This window comes from Tuber melanosporum, assembly GCF_000151645.1.
Source record: "Tuber melanosporum whole genome shotgun sequence assembly, scaffold_20, strain Mel28".
Classification (NCBI taxonomy): Eukaryota; Fungi; Ascomycota; class Pezizomycetes; order Pezizales; family Tuberaceae; genus Tuber; species Tuber melanosporum.
In genome coordinates, this window is record NW_003298864.1 from 596,308 (window position 1) to 615,195 (window position 18,888).

At 45.4% G+C, this 18,888-nt stretch overlaps 1 protein-coding gene; it reads right to left on the minus strand.

The window, feature by feature from the left end:
* Positions 1–4,442: 4,442 nt before the first annotated feature.
* On the minus strand, positions 4,443–5,490 carry GSTUM_00005760001 (uncharacterized protein; the record flags this gene model as incomplete). XM_002837819.2 has 3 exons in its annotated part: positions 5,261–5,490; positions 4,726–5,138; positions 4,443–4,679 (listed from the first exon to the last, which is right to left on the minus strand). The coding sequence occupies exons 2-3, from the start codon at positions 4,915–4,917 to the stop codon at positions 4,443–4,445; spliced, it is 429 nt and encodes a 142-aa protein (XP_002837865.1). The 5' UTR covers positions 4,918–5,138; positions 5,261–5,490.
* Between the last annotated feature and the right edge of the window lie 13,398 nt (positions 5,491–18,888).

Sequence of the window (18,888 nt, forward strand, 5' to 3'; positions counted from 1 at the left end):
GATGAGCGGGGGAAAGGGTCCGCGGGGACAGGCGTGCTGAACCGGGTATGGGTCGGCTGGGTGGGAGGATGGGAAAGGAGGGCGCTTTTAGCTTTGAATTTTCATGAACACCACTCATGCAGCAAATTAAACGTAAATTTACTTGAGGTGCAAATATAACTTCCGGTGCAACGAGGACATCCCGCCTAGCACTGCAGAACCAACAAGCGAACTCAGTTGGCCATGCAAGCTAAGGTGATTTCTAAATCCCAAAAATGGTGATATGTATGATAACAAAAATAACCTTTTCAATACCATGCTCTTGGCGAAAAAACCTTCCGGATATCATACCATTGGCAGGGAAATATACCACGGAAGAAGTGAAGCCTTCACACAGAATCACATTGGTCTGACCTCGTTTCAACATGGTATATTCTTGGTGGTATTTTTTGGGCCAAGAATCCCCAGAAAATTGCTAGAGAAAATTCTGAAAAATATTAGCAGGTCTCAAGTAGTTCTAGAGATTTTTTTTTTTTTACAATATTTTTGGATTGTTTGAAGGGCGAAAAGAGTGAGGGAACTAAGGCTAGAGTAAATATTTTGTTATATATATTGTTCTAACGTGAAATCTTGCAATGTTGTGATTTTGCCGAGGATGGTATTATGTATCATACATACCCCCCTGTTTTTCCATGGTCTCACCTCAGCCACTTCTTATTCCAAAGTAAAAGTTTCAGTTGCTTCTCGCCAGCTCGCATGGCAACGCACCCCATTGGCAAGCGGCCAAAACTGTCGGCCAAAACTGTCGGCCAAAAATCGCTACGGTAGTCGAGAAATATAAATACCTTCCTCTCCCCCCACCTTCTCCACCTCTTCTTTCCTTCCTTCCCCAGCTCTCTTTGCCAATTTGGCTTAGATCAAGTGTAGTATCTGTTCTTTTCAGTGTAAAAACTGGAACGGTCCTACGTGGACCTTCTTTTTTTATACTCATTTTTGCTTATCCCGGGTCTCGACCGCTGGCTCGCTATGTCCTGACCCACCGTGTCGCTGGTATTGCACTGTTTCCAGTTTGATGCGAAGGCTACCATTTTCTTTCATGAAGACATGCTCTTTTGCGCTTGGTTTTTCATCGTTTCTCTAGCTGCTGTGCGAGGGGATGAGGGAAAACGCGCTTGGTTGCAGGTGGGCGAGTCTTGACGTTGGTCTCGGTTGTTAATGATATCTGCCCATTAGTTTGAATATATTATGCACTTTGAATCTGTTATTGATTACTGTGCCGTGCCTCACTAAGCACTACTATGTAAAGGCAGGGCCCTACAGCAGGAAATGCGGGGGACGGAACAATGCCGAGAGGTCGGGAAGCATAGTATCATAGCCATTTGAGATAACTACGAGAACCGGTGTCACCTTCCTGGCACGGCTGACCTGCTCCGGTAGAGCACAGCACATGGCTCAAATTTACACTGGTCCTTCCAATCATCCCCTCGCCGTTTCCCCAGGAATGGTCCACCGTGCGATACCCGGAGCAATGTGATATGAGATATACCAGTGTATTTTACTCGTACTGTACAACGTCGAAACGCCCTAGCGTTGCCGTGCGAGGGTCCGAACAACAACACCGTGCAGTGGGATCACCGCGCTACACAGTATTCACGTCGCCGAGTTTGAGCCGAGTTTTCCAGTCAACCAGCCCACAGAATCCAACCGCGATCCGGGGGACCTCAACGACGGGCCGAGCTACTTAAGAGTCGAATGAAAACTGTAGGGTACTGTAACTTGCGAACAAACAGCAACAAGTGGTCGGCTAAAACATCACTCAAACTCCCCCCCCTGCATACCGGTACTCGAGAATTCTAAGCCAGCCAATTACAGTCAGCCCGGGGATCGGTAATGTCACGATACCGAAGGACCCGAGCCGAGGGCCTTAGAAGCCAAGATAGAAGATGAAAGATTGCCAGGCGCGAGATAGGGTGCGGAGATCAGAGAGGGTGTCGCAGTGTGGAATTTCTTCATAGCGTAACTTGGCTCACTTTGATCCTACTGAGAACTCCCGAATAATATTCTGTCTGGAGTACATTGAATCCACTAGCCCGTAGTTGACTTTCCCCCACCCTCTACCGAACAGTGAAATGCATCTGGCTTGGACGATTTTGGGTATCCCCTGGCCCGATCCCCCGGTCAAATCACTCTCTGCCCTCCAAGCCCCTCCCCCCAATCGATAATGCGATGCGATGAAGTGGTATATCGTGATCGATACAAGCCTACACTTGTTCAGTTGCATAGTTTGTAGGGTCCGATAGAATGTGGTTCTCCACGACAAGTAGTTACCGTAGGTGTCTATAATACTAGTTGTATAATAGCACCGCGGGGATCGTGTTCATTTTTTGGGAGAGGTAATACTACTCCCTCCCGGTGGTCCTTGCTCCCTTTATCCCCCAACTCTCGGGGATCCCAGGGTTTCCCCGGTGGGGTACTGTACAGTACAGTACCGGTAAGCTGGTTCTCCCGCCCTACCGTAGTAGTTGTTCTATCCTCTCCGCATCAGCTAAATCCCCCTGGCCAGGTTTGTATAGTAGCTGCAGCGTGACCCCTCGGCCACCCGGGCTGGATAGTGGTTATTTTCGGGGTTCCAGCCCTTCTAAGAGGCGCTCATCATCCGCGTTCTCGCCTCCGGAGAACGTGGTATGGGCTTTGGAATGTCCATCTCTGGCCCGGCTGGATGAGCCAATATTATTAATGCGCGGACGAGGAAGCTCCATGAGAGCCACAACGCTTTCAGGCTAATCGCTTTCGACATATGGACTCAACCAAATGGTTTTTCGTTTTTCGTTTTTCTCCCAAGCGCTGGGAGCGAAATTAGTATTTTGGATCATTCTAAGCTGTGGAAATGTATCATGGCGCAGATATGGTGGGGACCTTCAAACATTTACGAGTAGAGAGAGGCCTATACGAACTCGGAAATCCTGGTATTGGGCGGTGAATTCCCTCAGCTGGGAAAAATTTCCCGGGAATGGAATCGGCTGGGAGGGTCGGTTGGTCTCTAGATTTTTTTTTCTAAATATCTAGTTTGTCCTTCCGGTCTTTCAGCTGTGCCTCGGATATATATTAGATGATAATATTGATCATACATATCATGGGCAAGGTCCAACCGAGCGGCTTAAAAATCGGACTTTTTTCTCCAGCATAATTCAACCCGTACTTTCCACCGGAGTAGAGTACTGTACTGTACTGTACACAACCCCAAAAGAATGGAAAAAACGAAAATCCTAACTTGGGCCTTATTTGAACGTGGCGTAAGTGATGTGTTTGATGTTTTAACATTACCTTTGTATCTCTCATCGAAGAGATGCGTCCCAATGGGCCATTGTTGGGTATGTATGGGAATTCCAATCCTTTTTTCAAGTCAAATTATAATATCCCATTCCGCGAGGTCGGTTTCCTATCGCCTTTTATTATTGTAATAATTTTCTCCCTCATCATCATAGTAAGTAGCTCTCTAGCTATAATAATACTGGCATCGGAACAAATTTGGGTTTGCGAAACAAAACAAGATCCCGAGTTAATCCATTTCTGGAACAACCCTAACAAAACAGACTCCGACCTGACCCATAATTTTATAACTTTTGCTATTCCCGAAACAAGGGCTGGAAATTTTTTTTCTTTCCCCTAACCATATTTACGCACCCCTAGTTTGCGACGATGGCGACGGGACAAAGTACCAGAGGATCAATTCTATAACGAATATCCCAAGTATAAGGGGGTGAATCATGGTAATCCTACAAATTTGTGAGAAAAAAAAGTCTACCGCAAACAGAAGTAGAAGGGAAGAATACCCCCTGCTTTCGGCAATTGCACCTGCCGCGATCGGAAAGACACAACTCCCCAGAGCACCAAGTGCGCTGCCAATTCCGATGGCCGAGACGTGCAAGTGGGGAGGTAAAAGTATGGTCAACATTTTTAGGATCTATAAAGTTAACTGTTAGCCAACTCTCGATGTGTCGGGGAAGCCAAAGGCTTAGGTTACCAAAGGGTACAATGGTCCACAAAAGAAGCCTAGCAGGCAAGCCCTGCACACTGTCAATATTTCTCTAAATCGAAGCATCCAGGAAGAACCTACGCTACGGAAGATCCAGCAAAGGTCGGGAGAAGCCAGAACATGAGCTCTAACACTATCGTTAAGAAGATGAAGAGCGATACAGGGCCTTTCCCGCGCCATTTACGGGGAACTGCTCCATCAACCCATACTAGGAGAAAGCGACCAATGGTGAAGGCGAGCCACAACATTGCATTAACGAGACTAGCGTTCGATAGGGACCCCCCAAGGCCGTCGGTGAGATAGATGACCTGCGTAATTAGAAAGGAGTTTATGTTGTCTCGGACTAGAAACCCACCATCCAGCTGCCAATTACAGCTTTTTACGGCAGTTAGCCCGAGTTCATGGTTATTTGAATCTATGGGTGCACTTACTTTCGACGCCCCAACTGACCAGCACGAATAGCGCTAGAATCCAAGAAACCTTGTTCTGTCAATAACGATATCCTGGAAGAATAGCCCGAGGAAAACACCTTGTTCTTCAAAATCTCCTTTGTATGGTCCACGCTTGAGTTTTGCGAGCTGCGGGTATCTCGAGCATACTTCTCACCATCCTCGCTCCAAAAGGAGAATGTGAATCCAATACCCCCAAGCATCGAGAGTGCAAACTTCTCCTAGTTAGCAATGACTCATCACAGGGATTTGGGGACAAACAGGAACATGGTAGAATTGATAGTACGGGATTCCGCGCTGAACCATCGCATTGACAATCAATGGAGAAACTGCAGACCCGATGCTAAAGCAGCCCTGTAACATGCCTAGAAACCCTCTGGCATGGTGGAGACTTCCAACCCAGGCACTCGCGACCGGGTCAAGCCCAGCTAGACCATACGTTATTAAACACATCGTGACTGGAACGACAGGCCATGGAGGATGCAGAGCCAGAATTAAATTTCCTACTCCCATGCATAGGGACCCTATAATGCCGGCACCACGACGCCCGAGTGACATATGGGTTATATTGGCTGCAGAGGCTGCGAGGATAGCGCCAGCGAGAACACCAACAAATACTAGGGAGACTGTAGCATGTGATTGGTGGTAATCTTTTTCAAACTGCGGGTTTCCTACTTAGCCCCGAAGAATTCGTGAGGAGAACTATTTACCTGCGGGAGTATGACCTGTGGTGTTGTATTAGCTTCGTGTACTTGGTGGCTTGAGCAATTGACATGATTGAAAGGGTGGAGCTTACACCGTAGGCAGAAAAGAATAGACTCCCGGCAATGAACAGAGCGAAACACGAGAAGAGTCGGTATTTATTCACAGCAGGATTGTTCCAAGTCTCTTTGGCGAAAGCATCCTCGCTGTCAACCGCTTTCTCTTCGCCATAAACACTTGAAGGCTTTTCATCAAGTTTGTAGAGAGCTGGCTCTTTGATCTCGCTGATGGAGCTAGTAGAAGGAGTTTTGGAGGCCATAATTCTGTCACCGGTTGCGTGGTGTTGACGGGGGAACAGTTCGAATTTATCTTTGAGTAATCGGAATCGCACACCCCTAGCTCTCGCTCCACCATGTGTACTCTCGGAAAATATTATTCTAGATTGATTGCTAATCTCGGCCAGAAATAGTGATACTCAAGTAATTTAGGTGTTTTGAGAGTTATCCCTGGACATAACCACAGATCTGTCGACACCCTGTACGAGGAAGGGCATGTTTCCGGGTCTATCTACCTTTCTAGGGGGAGGCTTTTGTCACCCAATGGGAAGACATGGGGTCCAAAAGGTTTCGGGTCTGAACTGCCGCTGGGAAGTATGGTAATCTAATGCCTTCGTCGATTCCTTGCGTTGGATTTTCCCCTTTGCTGCTGAGGTACCCGGGAGACTGCCATGTATGGTGGAATCAGAGGAATAGCTGGAATAACTTTTGGTTGAATCGATGAGTTATCAAGGATACATTGGTGACAGATGGAAATACCTCAGGAAGCCTATTTTAGAGATGTTCCATGGGGAATATAGGAGAAGAAAGGGAAATAGCATGACCGGGGATGCCCGCGGTCGATCACTTTAGATGAACAGAGGGAATAGAGTGCTGATTTTCGGGAAGTTTTGGGAAGCAGCCACGCGTGCGCACAGCACCTCACCGCATTGTGTTACCGTGAGCCCAGCCGACCAGTAGGAGATTTTACACACTGAGCAATGAATCACATTGTGCTAGACACCTGGTGTGTTGGCCTACTTCTCCAATTCAATGTTCCTTTGCAGTGAAGGAAGTGCTAGCAAAGTTCGCTGGATAAAAGGGGAAAACCATTGATACCGAGACCTGGGGGTCTTAGGCTAGAAGAGCCTATTGGCAATAGATCTTAACGAAAAGTTTACAGATTAAAGTGAGCAAGATATATGACCCGGAGTCCCTCGAGGACATAACACCTGTAGTTTAAAGGGTTCCCCGCATTCTCCGGAGTGATTCCTGATGCTTTCCCCAACCACCTAATCCACTGTACCCATGACATTACGGCAGTTTTTTTTTGTATGAGCAAACTCCGCCCCCTGCATGTAAAGGACAGATGAAGATTGAGAAGAACTTTGTCACGGAATTCAGACCCTGTTTGGCAAGCCGGGATATGTAAAACGCCATTTCGCTTGAAAACTTAACTTTTGCTAAATCCGAATCCCTGCGACTAAGGGGCACAAAAAATCTATATCCACATAGTAGCAACCTTACTGTGGTATAGGCAAAGAAGTGCAATTTTAGAATATCTCATATGGGACAAAAATGCTATAAAGGTCAAAAAAAAAACCATTTCCTCACCTGCCAAACGAGAGCCCAGTTGTTCGTTATATAGTGGGAATGAATTTTGGCGGAGTTTGGCTATAGTTGTGGTATTGGAAACTTTGTTGTATCGTATGCTTGAGCTTTGTCTGGCCGCTCCCCTATTATATCCGTGGTGGTCCGACCAGCACTCCAAAGAGTGGTCGTTACTCGGGCCACCTCAGATCTATCGCTGAGTATCATAACCTTTAGGTTTCAGGGACCCTCTTCGGAAATCTTCCCGGCCGTTTTGCAAAGTCCGGCACCATGTAATATAGAGGGCAATTGCGCTGTGTGGGAGCTGAGTTGCTGATACATGCTCTTATTCCAAGTGCTAGCGGCAAGGAGCAGGGAGAGGAGAAATATTTGAGAAAGACTGGTGGGACGAGGAGGTTGAGGGGGAGGAGGATTGAGGGGAGGTGAAAGAATAATCGATTGAAAGTGCTATTTCTCGAGCAGGGAGGAGGAGGCTATGGAAGGGAGATTTGTCCTTTTGTGAGCAGAGCATTGGGTGTGCATGTGGATGTTCTTCACAGAAACTATAGGATAGAGTGACCTAACTTAGAGGCGGGAGTAAGGTGGGATAGAGGAGCCGAAATAGAAAGAAAAAGTAGTTATACTACCAGTAGTGTGAAGCGTTGCAATGGGGTAGGTCAAGGCTTATATCACAGTAATCAACCACGAACAATGGCCATTTTATCTGCATGTCAACCTTATCGTTGACTTATGGCCATGGCTGGTGAATTACTTGGGAAGGTTGAAGGATCTCGTGTGTCGCACCCGGTTGAATATTGCGCTTTCCCAGGCGGTAGCCCTCCCGAAGAGATCGACTGAGCGATAAACAAAATTACTCTCGACGATAGTCTACATACAGCATTGCACCGCAGGAGTGCATACAGTCCAAGCCACAAACTCTATAACACAACCCCCGACTTAGCTTAGGCAAACAATTCAGAACCCGAACCATCCATTCCGGACATGGGCCCTCACTGACGGACAAATGGCCGGCTACCCAATCTCCTCGCCGAAATCTCCGATACGGACCCTACGCTCCGGTTCGGACGAACTATTAGGAGAGTGTTATCTACCGGTAGGCAAAACTCTTGCGGGCTTTCCTGGTATAGCCGCTGGAGGAATTTCTCCGCGCCCCGGTATGAGATGCGGTGGATGGATCTGGGGGAAGCAAGGGTTTCGAGACGCTACGTGGTGCTACCTTCGGCCTCAATTACGGGGGGTGCTCTGAGTGCACATTGCTTTCCATCTCCACGACCTGGAGACTTAACCTGCTGTTGAGCTACAGTATTGTTCCATAGGCGTAATATCGACCTCAATTTGGGCGACAGAAGTGGTTTAACTCCGTCGTTGATCCACAAGACTAAATCTAGATTATGGAGATCGTCGAGGCGTTGCTAGGGTACAGTAGGGTACCCTAGTACTGGCGTCAACTCTGACAACGTGGTATGCTGGCAAGTGTAGCGAGATGTCCGGGTACGGAACGGTTCGGGGAGAAGGAAACTAGGAAGGTTCAAAGTTCTCGGCACATTGGGGACACATGTGTTACGGTTGAGGCGTACTAGGGCATGGGTGGGGGTGATCGGAGACCCAGGGATCAGAGGTGTCAAAGCTGCATGCTTGTTTGGGATATTTTCATGCCAAGCTCATTCTTTTATCTATGAAGGCAGTAAGTTCAGACCTCCGGTACTGTACTACCGCTTGCTGTACGTCACGATCGCCCAAGTCCATGTCCTGGTCTTTTTTGGAAATAGAGTACTCCGGTGTATGGGCACTTGGGATCCGGTAACACAAGCTGCTCTCCCAGTGTGTCTGTTATCCGATTTTTCGTCAAGACATGGGTCGTTTAGGGGGTTGAAATTAGCCCTTTCAACAACCAAAATCGCCCAATTGGACCACCAGTGAACACAGCCCGAATAAATAAGATAATTAAGCAAGAGTCTTGATGGGAAATTTCCACATTTGCTCCTCTTTACTTCTATGAATTTCGTTTGTTGATTGGATGTTAGATGAAAAACATGGCTTGAGTAGTCATAAGTGCTCCAAAATTAACAGAGTGGGTGATAGAAGCATTGCAACGCAGCGGCTTGGCGTGCCTTAATGGGAAGTTCTACGAACTGGACCGGATTTGGCGAAAGGTGGTAGTTGAATAAGTATATATAATACCATGAAGTAATAATAAGTTAGTAAGGCTACCTGTATCTTGAAAAAACACTCATAATATCTTCAGTTCTCATTCCTCGTCGACTGGATGCTTTCTCTCCGGATATCGATCATGTCGCTATCAGCTTACGGGGCGCAAGGGCACATGCTCAAGATCTCAGGTAGTGCCCACTATGTAGTGACGCTGTCCTCCAAAATATCAGATGAGGCTACCGCACCCCTCCCCTACCGGCCCAGGGCCGAACACTACGCTCTTTTTTTCTGCTTGCTGGGAGGGCAATGGGGAAGGGAAATTTCGCATGCGAAATAGCACACTGGGAAAAATCCTCCACTCAGCAAATACTGTAGGGGGCAGGTGGGCCAATGCCTGTGGGTGAATGCATATGGAAGCAAACCCCAATACTAAATGTCTTGAGGGAGGTCTTACGAGTATTCGTTATCATATCATACCCCTACAAACTCAAGTTCTCCTTCACTTTGGGGCAAAATTGAGGATGGCGAAACTGATATTCACCACCCTGCACGTGCCAATTCCGGGAGTGGATAGATATTATAGGATGGGCTTGGACTAGCAGTGCGGTACTACATATATAGTGAGCCCGGCACTGGGTAACACTCCTGTGCTGCCTGAGCCTTTCTTTCTCTCTGAACAATCCAACACCAATTATGTTGGACTCGACGTACACGCTATTAAAACTGTCGGGGGTATGTCAGCAAGGCTTTTCGTTTTCCGAGCTACTCGGTTTGTGCCAGTGGGCCCACATCTGGTCTAGGAATTCGTCATATCTATACTTCTTTTCAGGCAAGTTTATCAGTATTCCTACTCGTTCGATAGTTATTTTAATGTTCGATTTAGAGAAGGAGTTTTCCGGAAGGGACAGAAATTAGCAGCTGATATCGGCATTGGGGGAACAAGCGAATTGGCTGAACCGAACACCATTCAGGGCAGGATTTGCAAACTCGAAACAGTAGAAACTCAAAATTCACCTTGCACTTGGTAAAAACCTAACCAAAACCAGGGCAGCGCTATCGCGGATACTGCGGCTGAAGCTCTCTCCCGATCGCAGGGTCGTACTGATACATATATGAAGTGGATGATGGGATTAGTCGCCGGAACAATTCTACTCGGAATTTCAGCAGTATGCACCAGTTCCATTTCTGTAGGTCCCTGCTTTCTGCTCTTAGAATGTTTACAAAGTCTACTGCTACCATGCTTCTTGATATGAAGGTTTGGGGATTTATATAGGAATCGGGTGAAATTTTTGGAATCACGTGTTGAGGTCTTGGTATCAAGGATGCAGAGAGTGGAGTCGAAGATGGTAAGGGTGGAGTTGAGGATGGAGAGGCTGGAATCAAAGCTCAGTGTAGTAATTGCTAAGCTGGTTAGACGATATTGGTATCGATAGATGTTTTATTTATCTTTTTTTTTGCTAGTTAATCGCTGGCTCAATTGTCTCTCCTGAGACTATTTTTTGTGTTTTTGTCAAGTGGTGCAAGTATGCAAGTGCCAGGCGAGATGTTTCCATACGAGGTGGGGGTTGTTTTGATGGCTGTAGGTGCAAACACTTATAGCTGAAGTGGGTGGGAAAAGCTGGGAAAGCACTCGTATATCTGATACTTTGAACCACACTGCGACTTTCGGCAATAACTTCGGTAGGGGTTTTTCAAGTTTAAAAAGACGATTTCTCGGTAACGAGGAAGGCGGGAACTTGCATTAGGTTACTTTATAATGTTAGCCAACCATGTCCCCATGTTTGGCCTAGTGTATTTGAATACACAAAGGTAACAAGAGGAAAAAGGTGTCGTAGATTGAAGTGGGACTTACAGACATCGCATAAACCCTGTTTTATCAACAAAAAGTCAAAGTCAAGAGATTTTTTTCCGCAAAACGTTGAGGATTTTTGTTCAAGTTTTATTCGTGTTTCGTTTACTGTTTCTAAGTTTTGGTATCATAAGGTTCGGTTAAACAGGGTCCTACGAAAGCTACAGACCCCCGGACCTCCGTCTCTAGCAGGAAAAAAGAGTATCATATGATAAGGTAAAATAATGGTAAATTAACTATCATATTTCTGGGCAGAAATAATGAGAATTCATGAGAAGGATAGGAAGAACGAAAAGGGGGAAGAAAAAATGGCCCTTTTTTCGGAAAAGAGCCAATGCATGTAGTACTGTACTGTACAAGTACTCGAGTACAGTACCGGTGACTAAAATATGATAGTTGATATTGTTGGAGATGCGGGACAGGATTCCCATGTCCCCAACACCAGCTTAGATGCTAAGACAAGTGTTGACGGTGAAAACACTATCATTTGTCAAAGCATTTGCTCTACACTTCCGAGTAGGCCTCCACCGCGTCTTTTCTCTTTGGTGGAAAGCGTCAAGAGACTTGCCAAGACCCTCCGCTAGCCGCTCGGGAGTCTGTATGGGGAATAACTTAGATGTCCGTTTGGAGATACGGCGTGCGAGTTTGCTCCTCCCGTTGCCTGGCCACTACGCATCATATCGTGCTGTGTAGAGCAGTGGGTTTGCTTAGGTGCGATTGCGGATTTGGGGTTTTGAGGTGGGTGATCTTTGGGTTCTTGGTTGGTTGGGGATACTGGTTCGTTGACGGGATACTGCAGCTGTAGAATTAAGGGTCGGAGTGAGTTCGGTGTGGTGTACGTTTCTGCAAAGTCTCAGGGCTGAAGTGGGACGTTCTGGTTTGGTTTGGCCTGGATTGGCTTTGTGGGCATTTTGCTGGCTGGTGACATGATATTCGTTCAGGCAGATAAGGGGGGGCATTGTATGGTAGAGTTCCCTTAGCCTTCCTGGCATCTTCAACATCACTTTTCCATAACCCCCCCTTCACCCCCTGTTCCGGTTACGTTGTGTTGTATTAGTATGGGCGCTAGTCAAAGTCCTCGCCAGGGCGAGTGGGCGGATAGTAGTTAACACGATGGGCACTGTGGCGGAGATGCTCCCAGGAGTCGTGTCCTGGGTATCGGTAATAGATTTTGCAGAAAGTGAGCAATTGCGGTTAGAGTGCCGGTCAAGGGCAAGTTGTGTTAAGGCTGGAATTAGTTTCATCAGAGGGTTATGCTCAACGGGCAAAGCCGTTTATGAGGAGTAAATTATCATAGGGTATCGCTCTGGAATAGGTTGGCACGATTCCTTTCTCTCCCCTTCCTCTTCTCCTCCCCCTCGGGAACGGTGGGTTTAGTGATACCCCGCACGCTATTGGGGGTGATAGTCTTTTTCTGGATGAAATTTTCATGCGAGGAATATATCTCTTGATCGGAGCTATGGTGTTAGGTGAAGTTTTTAGTTCACTCCGGGGGGTGGAGGACCTCAATGTCGTGGCCATTCTCCGTACAATTGGGATTGCGAAATTACGTTCCCCAGCGGGCAAGTGTGAGCAAGAATGGCGGGAATCAAAAGGTGAGTGCAGTGGTGAGTGGGATGGTGCACCAAACGGGATGTATTTATAAATATCGTACATTGATTTTCGCACCTGCCCCTCAATCGGGTGGGGTAGGAGGATCGTGCTCCCGATTCGGGATGTACCAGAAGGTATCATACCGACTTGAATATCTTTTGAACGGCGAAACGAAACGAGATGAAACGGCGATTAGTAACGCAACAGAAAATCAATGATCGCTAGAGCAGGACTTTGGATGAAGTGGGGAAGCTGGCTCGTTCTCGTTCGATTCTCTCTCCATACTATCTTTTAACACAAGCAACTAACAAAACAGTTAAAAATAGAAACATATATAAATTACAACGAAAGGCATCCTCCTATCTTTCCAACGATCACCAGAAATGTCCACTCTTGTCCGTGCTCATCCACACAAGTTTCCCTTCCTCTACATACTCCTATGTTAACAAAAGAAAGGCGGGCTTCACAAAGGCACCCACTATTCGTAGCCCCCGGCAATCACCACTCCATCCCCTTGACTCTTCCCTACTGCTTCTGGTAGGCCCATGTTTTCCTTCTTCGGATGCGCTTCTGCAAAGCGCATCTCCGAAACCTCTACCTGAACAAGTGAAACAATAACCTGGGCATCCGGGCATGTCGAGTAGGCTCTGAGCATGTCGAGTAGCACCCACGATTTCCAAGAAATACCCAATTATGAGACCCGGAGATATATCGTGAAAGCCAGGTGAATCTCGTATTGGACCTGAAAAGCCCCCGTTCCATTTCCCGGATAAGCACGATTCCCACCCTCACCAACACTTGATGTTGGAGTTTTTTTTTACTTTTTTTTGTGACCGAAGGTTACTGTGGTCGGTGGGTGGGTTGTCTCGCGTATGCCCCGCCCCATTAGTCTGTTTCCGGTACCTCCGTGGCAGGTAAATAATTGTTATGGGATAGTTCCGATATCGGATGGCCTGATAAACGTCTGTATCGGGTGCTCCGGGATAAGCCCCCGCTCGGTATGCCGAGAATATCAAGGTATGATATTTCCACTTTTACCCGGTCTTTGCTGCCACTTCTTGTTTCAGTTTCGCCCAGTGTTTAGTAGGTCACGAATACCACCGGTATAGTACTTTTTAGAGAATATCCACTTCTAAGCAGCTATGACTCCGGAGCAGGAAAACCACGAGCGCCAGTACCGCGATCGTGATCACAGACTATCACTCGGCAGGAATGCAACCCCAAGTAGGAACATTGCCATGGGGATTTTAAAAGGCTACTAAACAAAATGAAACTAAATAGCGAGAGGGGTATATATGGATTGTGGCAGAGGGGTCATTCCATTCTCCCACCTGTTACCATAGCCGTAGTCGCAAAGTTCTCATACCCTTCCTTGTATTTCAGAAGCTGTGCCAACCAACTGACTCTTCTTAGGTATGCTTCTGGGGATAATGGGGGGGGGGGGTTAGCGAAGCGTTTCCAATACCATGGGGTACTCGGAAGGATATGAAAACTTTGCGAATGAGGCTGTGCATACATCTCTCTCTAAAGGTATGTATGTCCCCCATTCCTCTGCCCACCCTCAAGCTAACAAAAGAATGTGGGGCTCATAAAGACTCTCATAGTTCGTAGTCTACGCTCCTCTCTGCTCAGTCCTTTAGACTTTCTAAAGTGCGAGATCATCATCTGACACAAGTCCGCGATCTGATATGCGAGTTTCGCTTGTTCCTCCGGCTGGGAAAAGGGTTTCATTAGGCAATATCTCCTCCAATACATGCCTATTAAGAAACCAATACTAGCTATATGAACCCAGACTATGAAAGAGCGTAACTGGAGGGGAGGTGGGTTTGTAAAGATTCTGAAAGTGAGTTTATTAGTAGAGTAAATTAGAGGAAAATAAGAATGTAGAGGTATACAAATAAGAAATTAAAAACTACAGAGGAAAGAGAAGTCCTATAAATTTTGGGATCAAGGCATCATATGGAGAGAGACATGAGGATGTAGGAATTTCGATAGAGTAAATATATTGCTATGCCTGCGGGTTTGGTGGAGAGTTGTATGAGGTATGTTCCATTTATCATTACTTAGTGATTACAGGAAGAGTGGGCAACATCGGAAGATAAGAGGACAGATACTAGCGACGCAGCAGGCAGCATAACCAAGGGGCGGAAGCGAGACAGAGTAAAGGGCCTAATTGTGAGTCCTTCATTCAGCACCGAAATACTAGTGAACATTTCCGTGTTAACCGACCCCAGCTTCAAAAGTGGAAATTAAACTGGCCATGGGCGAGCAAAGTAGCCCAGAGTACCAATTCCCCTATCATACCACTCCAGCTCACAGATACCCGAGCAGCGGTTTCGCTTCTCCCCAAAACCCTCCCCCTTTCCTTCCTTTATTTTGTTTTGCCAGCAACACTTGGGCTCCATTTAGCATGCACCAATACAGATATATCGCGATAAATTTTTCTAAAGAGCATATATTCTGATACACCAACTAGGCTAACTTTAAAGGGAAAAAATTGATATGATAGTAGGATAGCGGATTCTTCCCCAATCGTTTTATAGAGAAGACAAAGTAGCACAAGGTCCACAGGATGTGGGAAAAGTGGTGATGTCGCGGTTTTCCCTGCCCCATGATATCTAATCCACCTCCTGTGTACCTTATTCAGGATGTGTGGAATCTCATTAGCTGATGTGGTATACGCAATTCTATTAAATCATAAAAGTAATTTTGACCTATCTCAGCTGACGGAAATGGCAAGAGTATCTGCTGTTCAGAAATTAGGCTATGTACTCGCACAGCTTGGGAGACAAGGCAGGTGGGCATGGATAGCGTGAGCAACAGGACCTCCTCGACTGGCAGTGCTTGAGTATTTTGAAGTCCATCGGTCATATCGGGCACGAATAGCCTCGTAACTGGCTGGCTACTGGTGTGGAGTACGGGAATGACTTCCCTTTGGTAGATCACTCTAATGAGGCCCTGAACCGAGAAGAAAAACAGCTGGGACTAAACCCAATCCATGATGGATAGAAAAGAAAAATCGTTGTCCAACTGCCTGTTTTCCGGTGGTTCTTGTTCGTGCACACACCCCAAGATGTCCGGTACGACATTACATAATATATGGTACGGCTTAAGCCCTGATTTGTAGGTTTTCATGTAGGGTTTACTTGTATACTTTGCTATCATATCATAACGGGAAACGTTGGGTTGATAGGGCTTTGGGAATCTCTTTAGGGTAACAGAGTTGCCTCTCCTAGTATCATACCATGCTTACTGCGAGATGAGCAGAGCGGCACTGCACCCGTCCTTGCCTAAATGCTGGTACGGACATGGCTATTTCCTAGTATTAATAGCAGGCGAAGCCAGAAAGCTAGAGTCGGAGTTTTATTTCCTGGATTTGGGAATCGGGTAATGGGATCTATAAGGGGATCTAGCAGTGGTGTAATATAGTACGGTACGATACTCGATCAAATAATTTCGTCCGATCAGTGGTACTCGTGCCAAGGTTGTGGCTAGCCCCCACAACCTGGGCACTCCTCCTGAGTGCCTGACAGCTCAACGTCACTTTTCAGCTCAACGTCACTTTGTGGCTTAACATCACTTTGTGGCTCAAAATCACTTTGTGGCTTAAGATTATTATTCTTTTTTTTTTTTTTTAAAAAAAACCCTTACTTGACTATAATATTCGAAGCTTTTAATTTATATTATTTATCATACATTTATTTTCTCAACCTTGCTTGTTGTTTAATACCTGTAACAGGTATGTGTACTCAGTTAAGGATTTTGTTTTATGTTTTATTCTAAGTATCATTTTGATACTTAAGATGTTTTACCAAAGAGTATCGCTTGATATTGTTGATTAGTTTCATTTATGCTAGACATAAATGAATTTGTGTATTTAAATACTGCCTGATTCCACAATGGAAAAGGCACACTTCAACAGACAGTGTTTCAATATACTTAGTTGAAAGATTACTTCTTTAAGTTTTCCCAGTACAGCTTTGAAGACTCCTTTAGTTCATTGCTCTTGCCTCCTCTCTGGAAGAGCAGGCCACCTGTCAACTATGATACCCCCTCCCAAAACATAACTAGCACCTAGCAAACACATCACTGTGTGCATTTTTATGGTTAGTATTAATTTTATATTGCTTACAGATAAAATACTCTGGATGGCATTTAAGGAAGTGTCAGGTCAATTGCTTACTCACTACTGGCACTAGAATAGGGCCGGAATAGGACTTTTGAAGAAAGAAATTTGCACAGCCAGATACTATTGAGGTCATGCACTGGTTCTAATAGTATTAAGGTGGTCTAGGTACTGGCATACAGTGAGTTCTTGATTCTCTGAAAGTACATAGTTGGTACTAGGGTAATCTTGCCTAGATTGATGCCTTCTCCACCAATGATGGAAATGTGGAATGTAACCGGTACGGGTACTCGGTTAGTGGTTTTGTTTTATGTTTTGTTTTAAGTATCGCTTTGATACTTGGTTTGTTTTAAGTATCGTTTGATACTTGGTTTTGTTTTATGTTTTGTTTTAAGTATCGCTTTGATACTTGGTTTGTTTTAAGTATTGTTTGATACTTGGTTTTGTTTTATGTTTTGTTTTAAGTATCGCTTTGATACTTAAAGAGTTTTACCAAAGTGTATCGATTGATACCTTTGATTAGTTTCGTTCATGCTAGACATGAACAGATTTGTGTATTTAAAGACCGCCTGTTTCTACAATAGAAAAGGCAGACTTCGACAGACAGTATTTCAATATACTTAGTTGAACGGTTACTTCTTTGTTCCCCAGTACACCCTCGAAGCCTCCTTTAGTTCTCAGCTCTCGCCTCCTCTCTGGAAGAGCAGGCCACCTGCCAACTATCGTATCTATTACCGATAACGTGATTAGCACCTTGCGAACATGTTACATGGAATAGGAATTTCATAGGCTTGAGCAGTTGCAGCAATATTTGGTGAATGCTGTTTAGAGTTTTGTAAGTCTGCAAGTGCAGCCTGAATTCGGGACTCAATATCAGCATATGGTTCAATGCACTGGCTCGGAAGAATAATAGATGATGTGGAGGCTATGATTGATAATAGGTTGAATAAAATAGTTGAATATAAACTAGCTACTTTGTTTGATACATACTATAACATCTTACTATATTATGATCAAGTTAAGTATATTCTAAAATTACATATAATCTTTAACTACAAAGTGATGTTGAGCCACAAAGTGATGTTAAGCCACATAGTGACATTGGGCTGAAAAGTTATATTGAGCTGTCGGGCACTCAGGAGGAGTGCCAAGGTTGTGGCCAGCTGCCACAACCTTGGTACAAGTACTCACAGTGATGTTATTTGCAAGGAATGTATCGAGTACCTCTGGTATTTTGTGGACAGCAAAAAGGTCAAGTACTAACAGTATTGGCCTTTGATCTAGGACAGGAATAAACTGTTCCTCCTGCCACTGGAGCAAGTTTTCCATATTGACATAGGCCTTTGGATTGAATTTAAATATAACCCATGGGTTATACTCACTCTGCTTTCTTACAACCCCACCTCCAATCACTTGACCATGGAAAAAAATTAACGGTTTTATGCAAGGAACTCCATCAGCAAAAACTGTGAGTTAAATAGTCCCCTCCCTCTTATCTCATCCTGACTGACTACTTTGAACCCAAATAGTTTTATCACCAATTTGATTGTAAGTTCTTCCTTCAAGATACTCCAACAGAAGAGGAGTTTGGTCCATGTTGCTAATGTTAGATAGATGGTAACAACTAATAGTAGCAGGTGAGTCCCCAAAACCCTCTTGCTAGTTATCGAAAAGCTGTGAGTTAAACCTATTAAAGTACATCCAGCTAAGAATTGCACTACTAGAATCAAAAAGCAGCAGACTTGCCTTATTAGTTACAAATTAGACAGATATTCGATGCCACTGAAGGAAACCACCAAACCATCAGTTTGAAAATCAGAATCTGGTAGGTAAGTCCATTGGATAATGCTTTTGGTAAAGCTCCTTGCTAATCCTCCTAGCCCAGCCATGACGAACAATTCCTCCTCTTGCTCTCTGCACCCAGAACCTGTCATACAGGTCACGTTCCATAACCTCCTGTTATCACTTTCTTCCTCCCTCCTCTTTCTGACATTGCAATTTCCTCTGGCCCCGAAACTTTGCCTCTATCTCCTCCCATTTCCACCTTGGAAGATTCCCCTCTGACAGCTTAAACTGATTGGCAACCTCAGTGTGTATTGGCTTACGTTTTACACTCAAGCTGAGTGGTATGGATGGTGTTTGCCAATAGGATAATATATGATGCTTGTAACTAACTGAGTATGACCGGTAGGGATTCTCGCCTAGCTTTGGCAGTGTAACGTGTTTGCAAGGTGCTAATCACGTTATCGATAATAGATATGATAGTTGGCAGGTGGCCTGCTCTTCCAGAGAGGAGGCGAGAGCTGAGAACTAAAGGAGGCTTCGAGGGCGTACTGAGGAACAAAGAAGTAACCGTT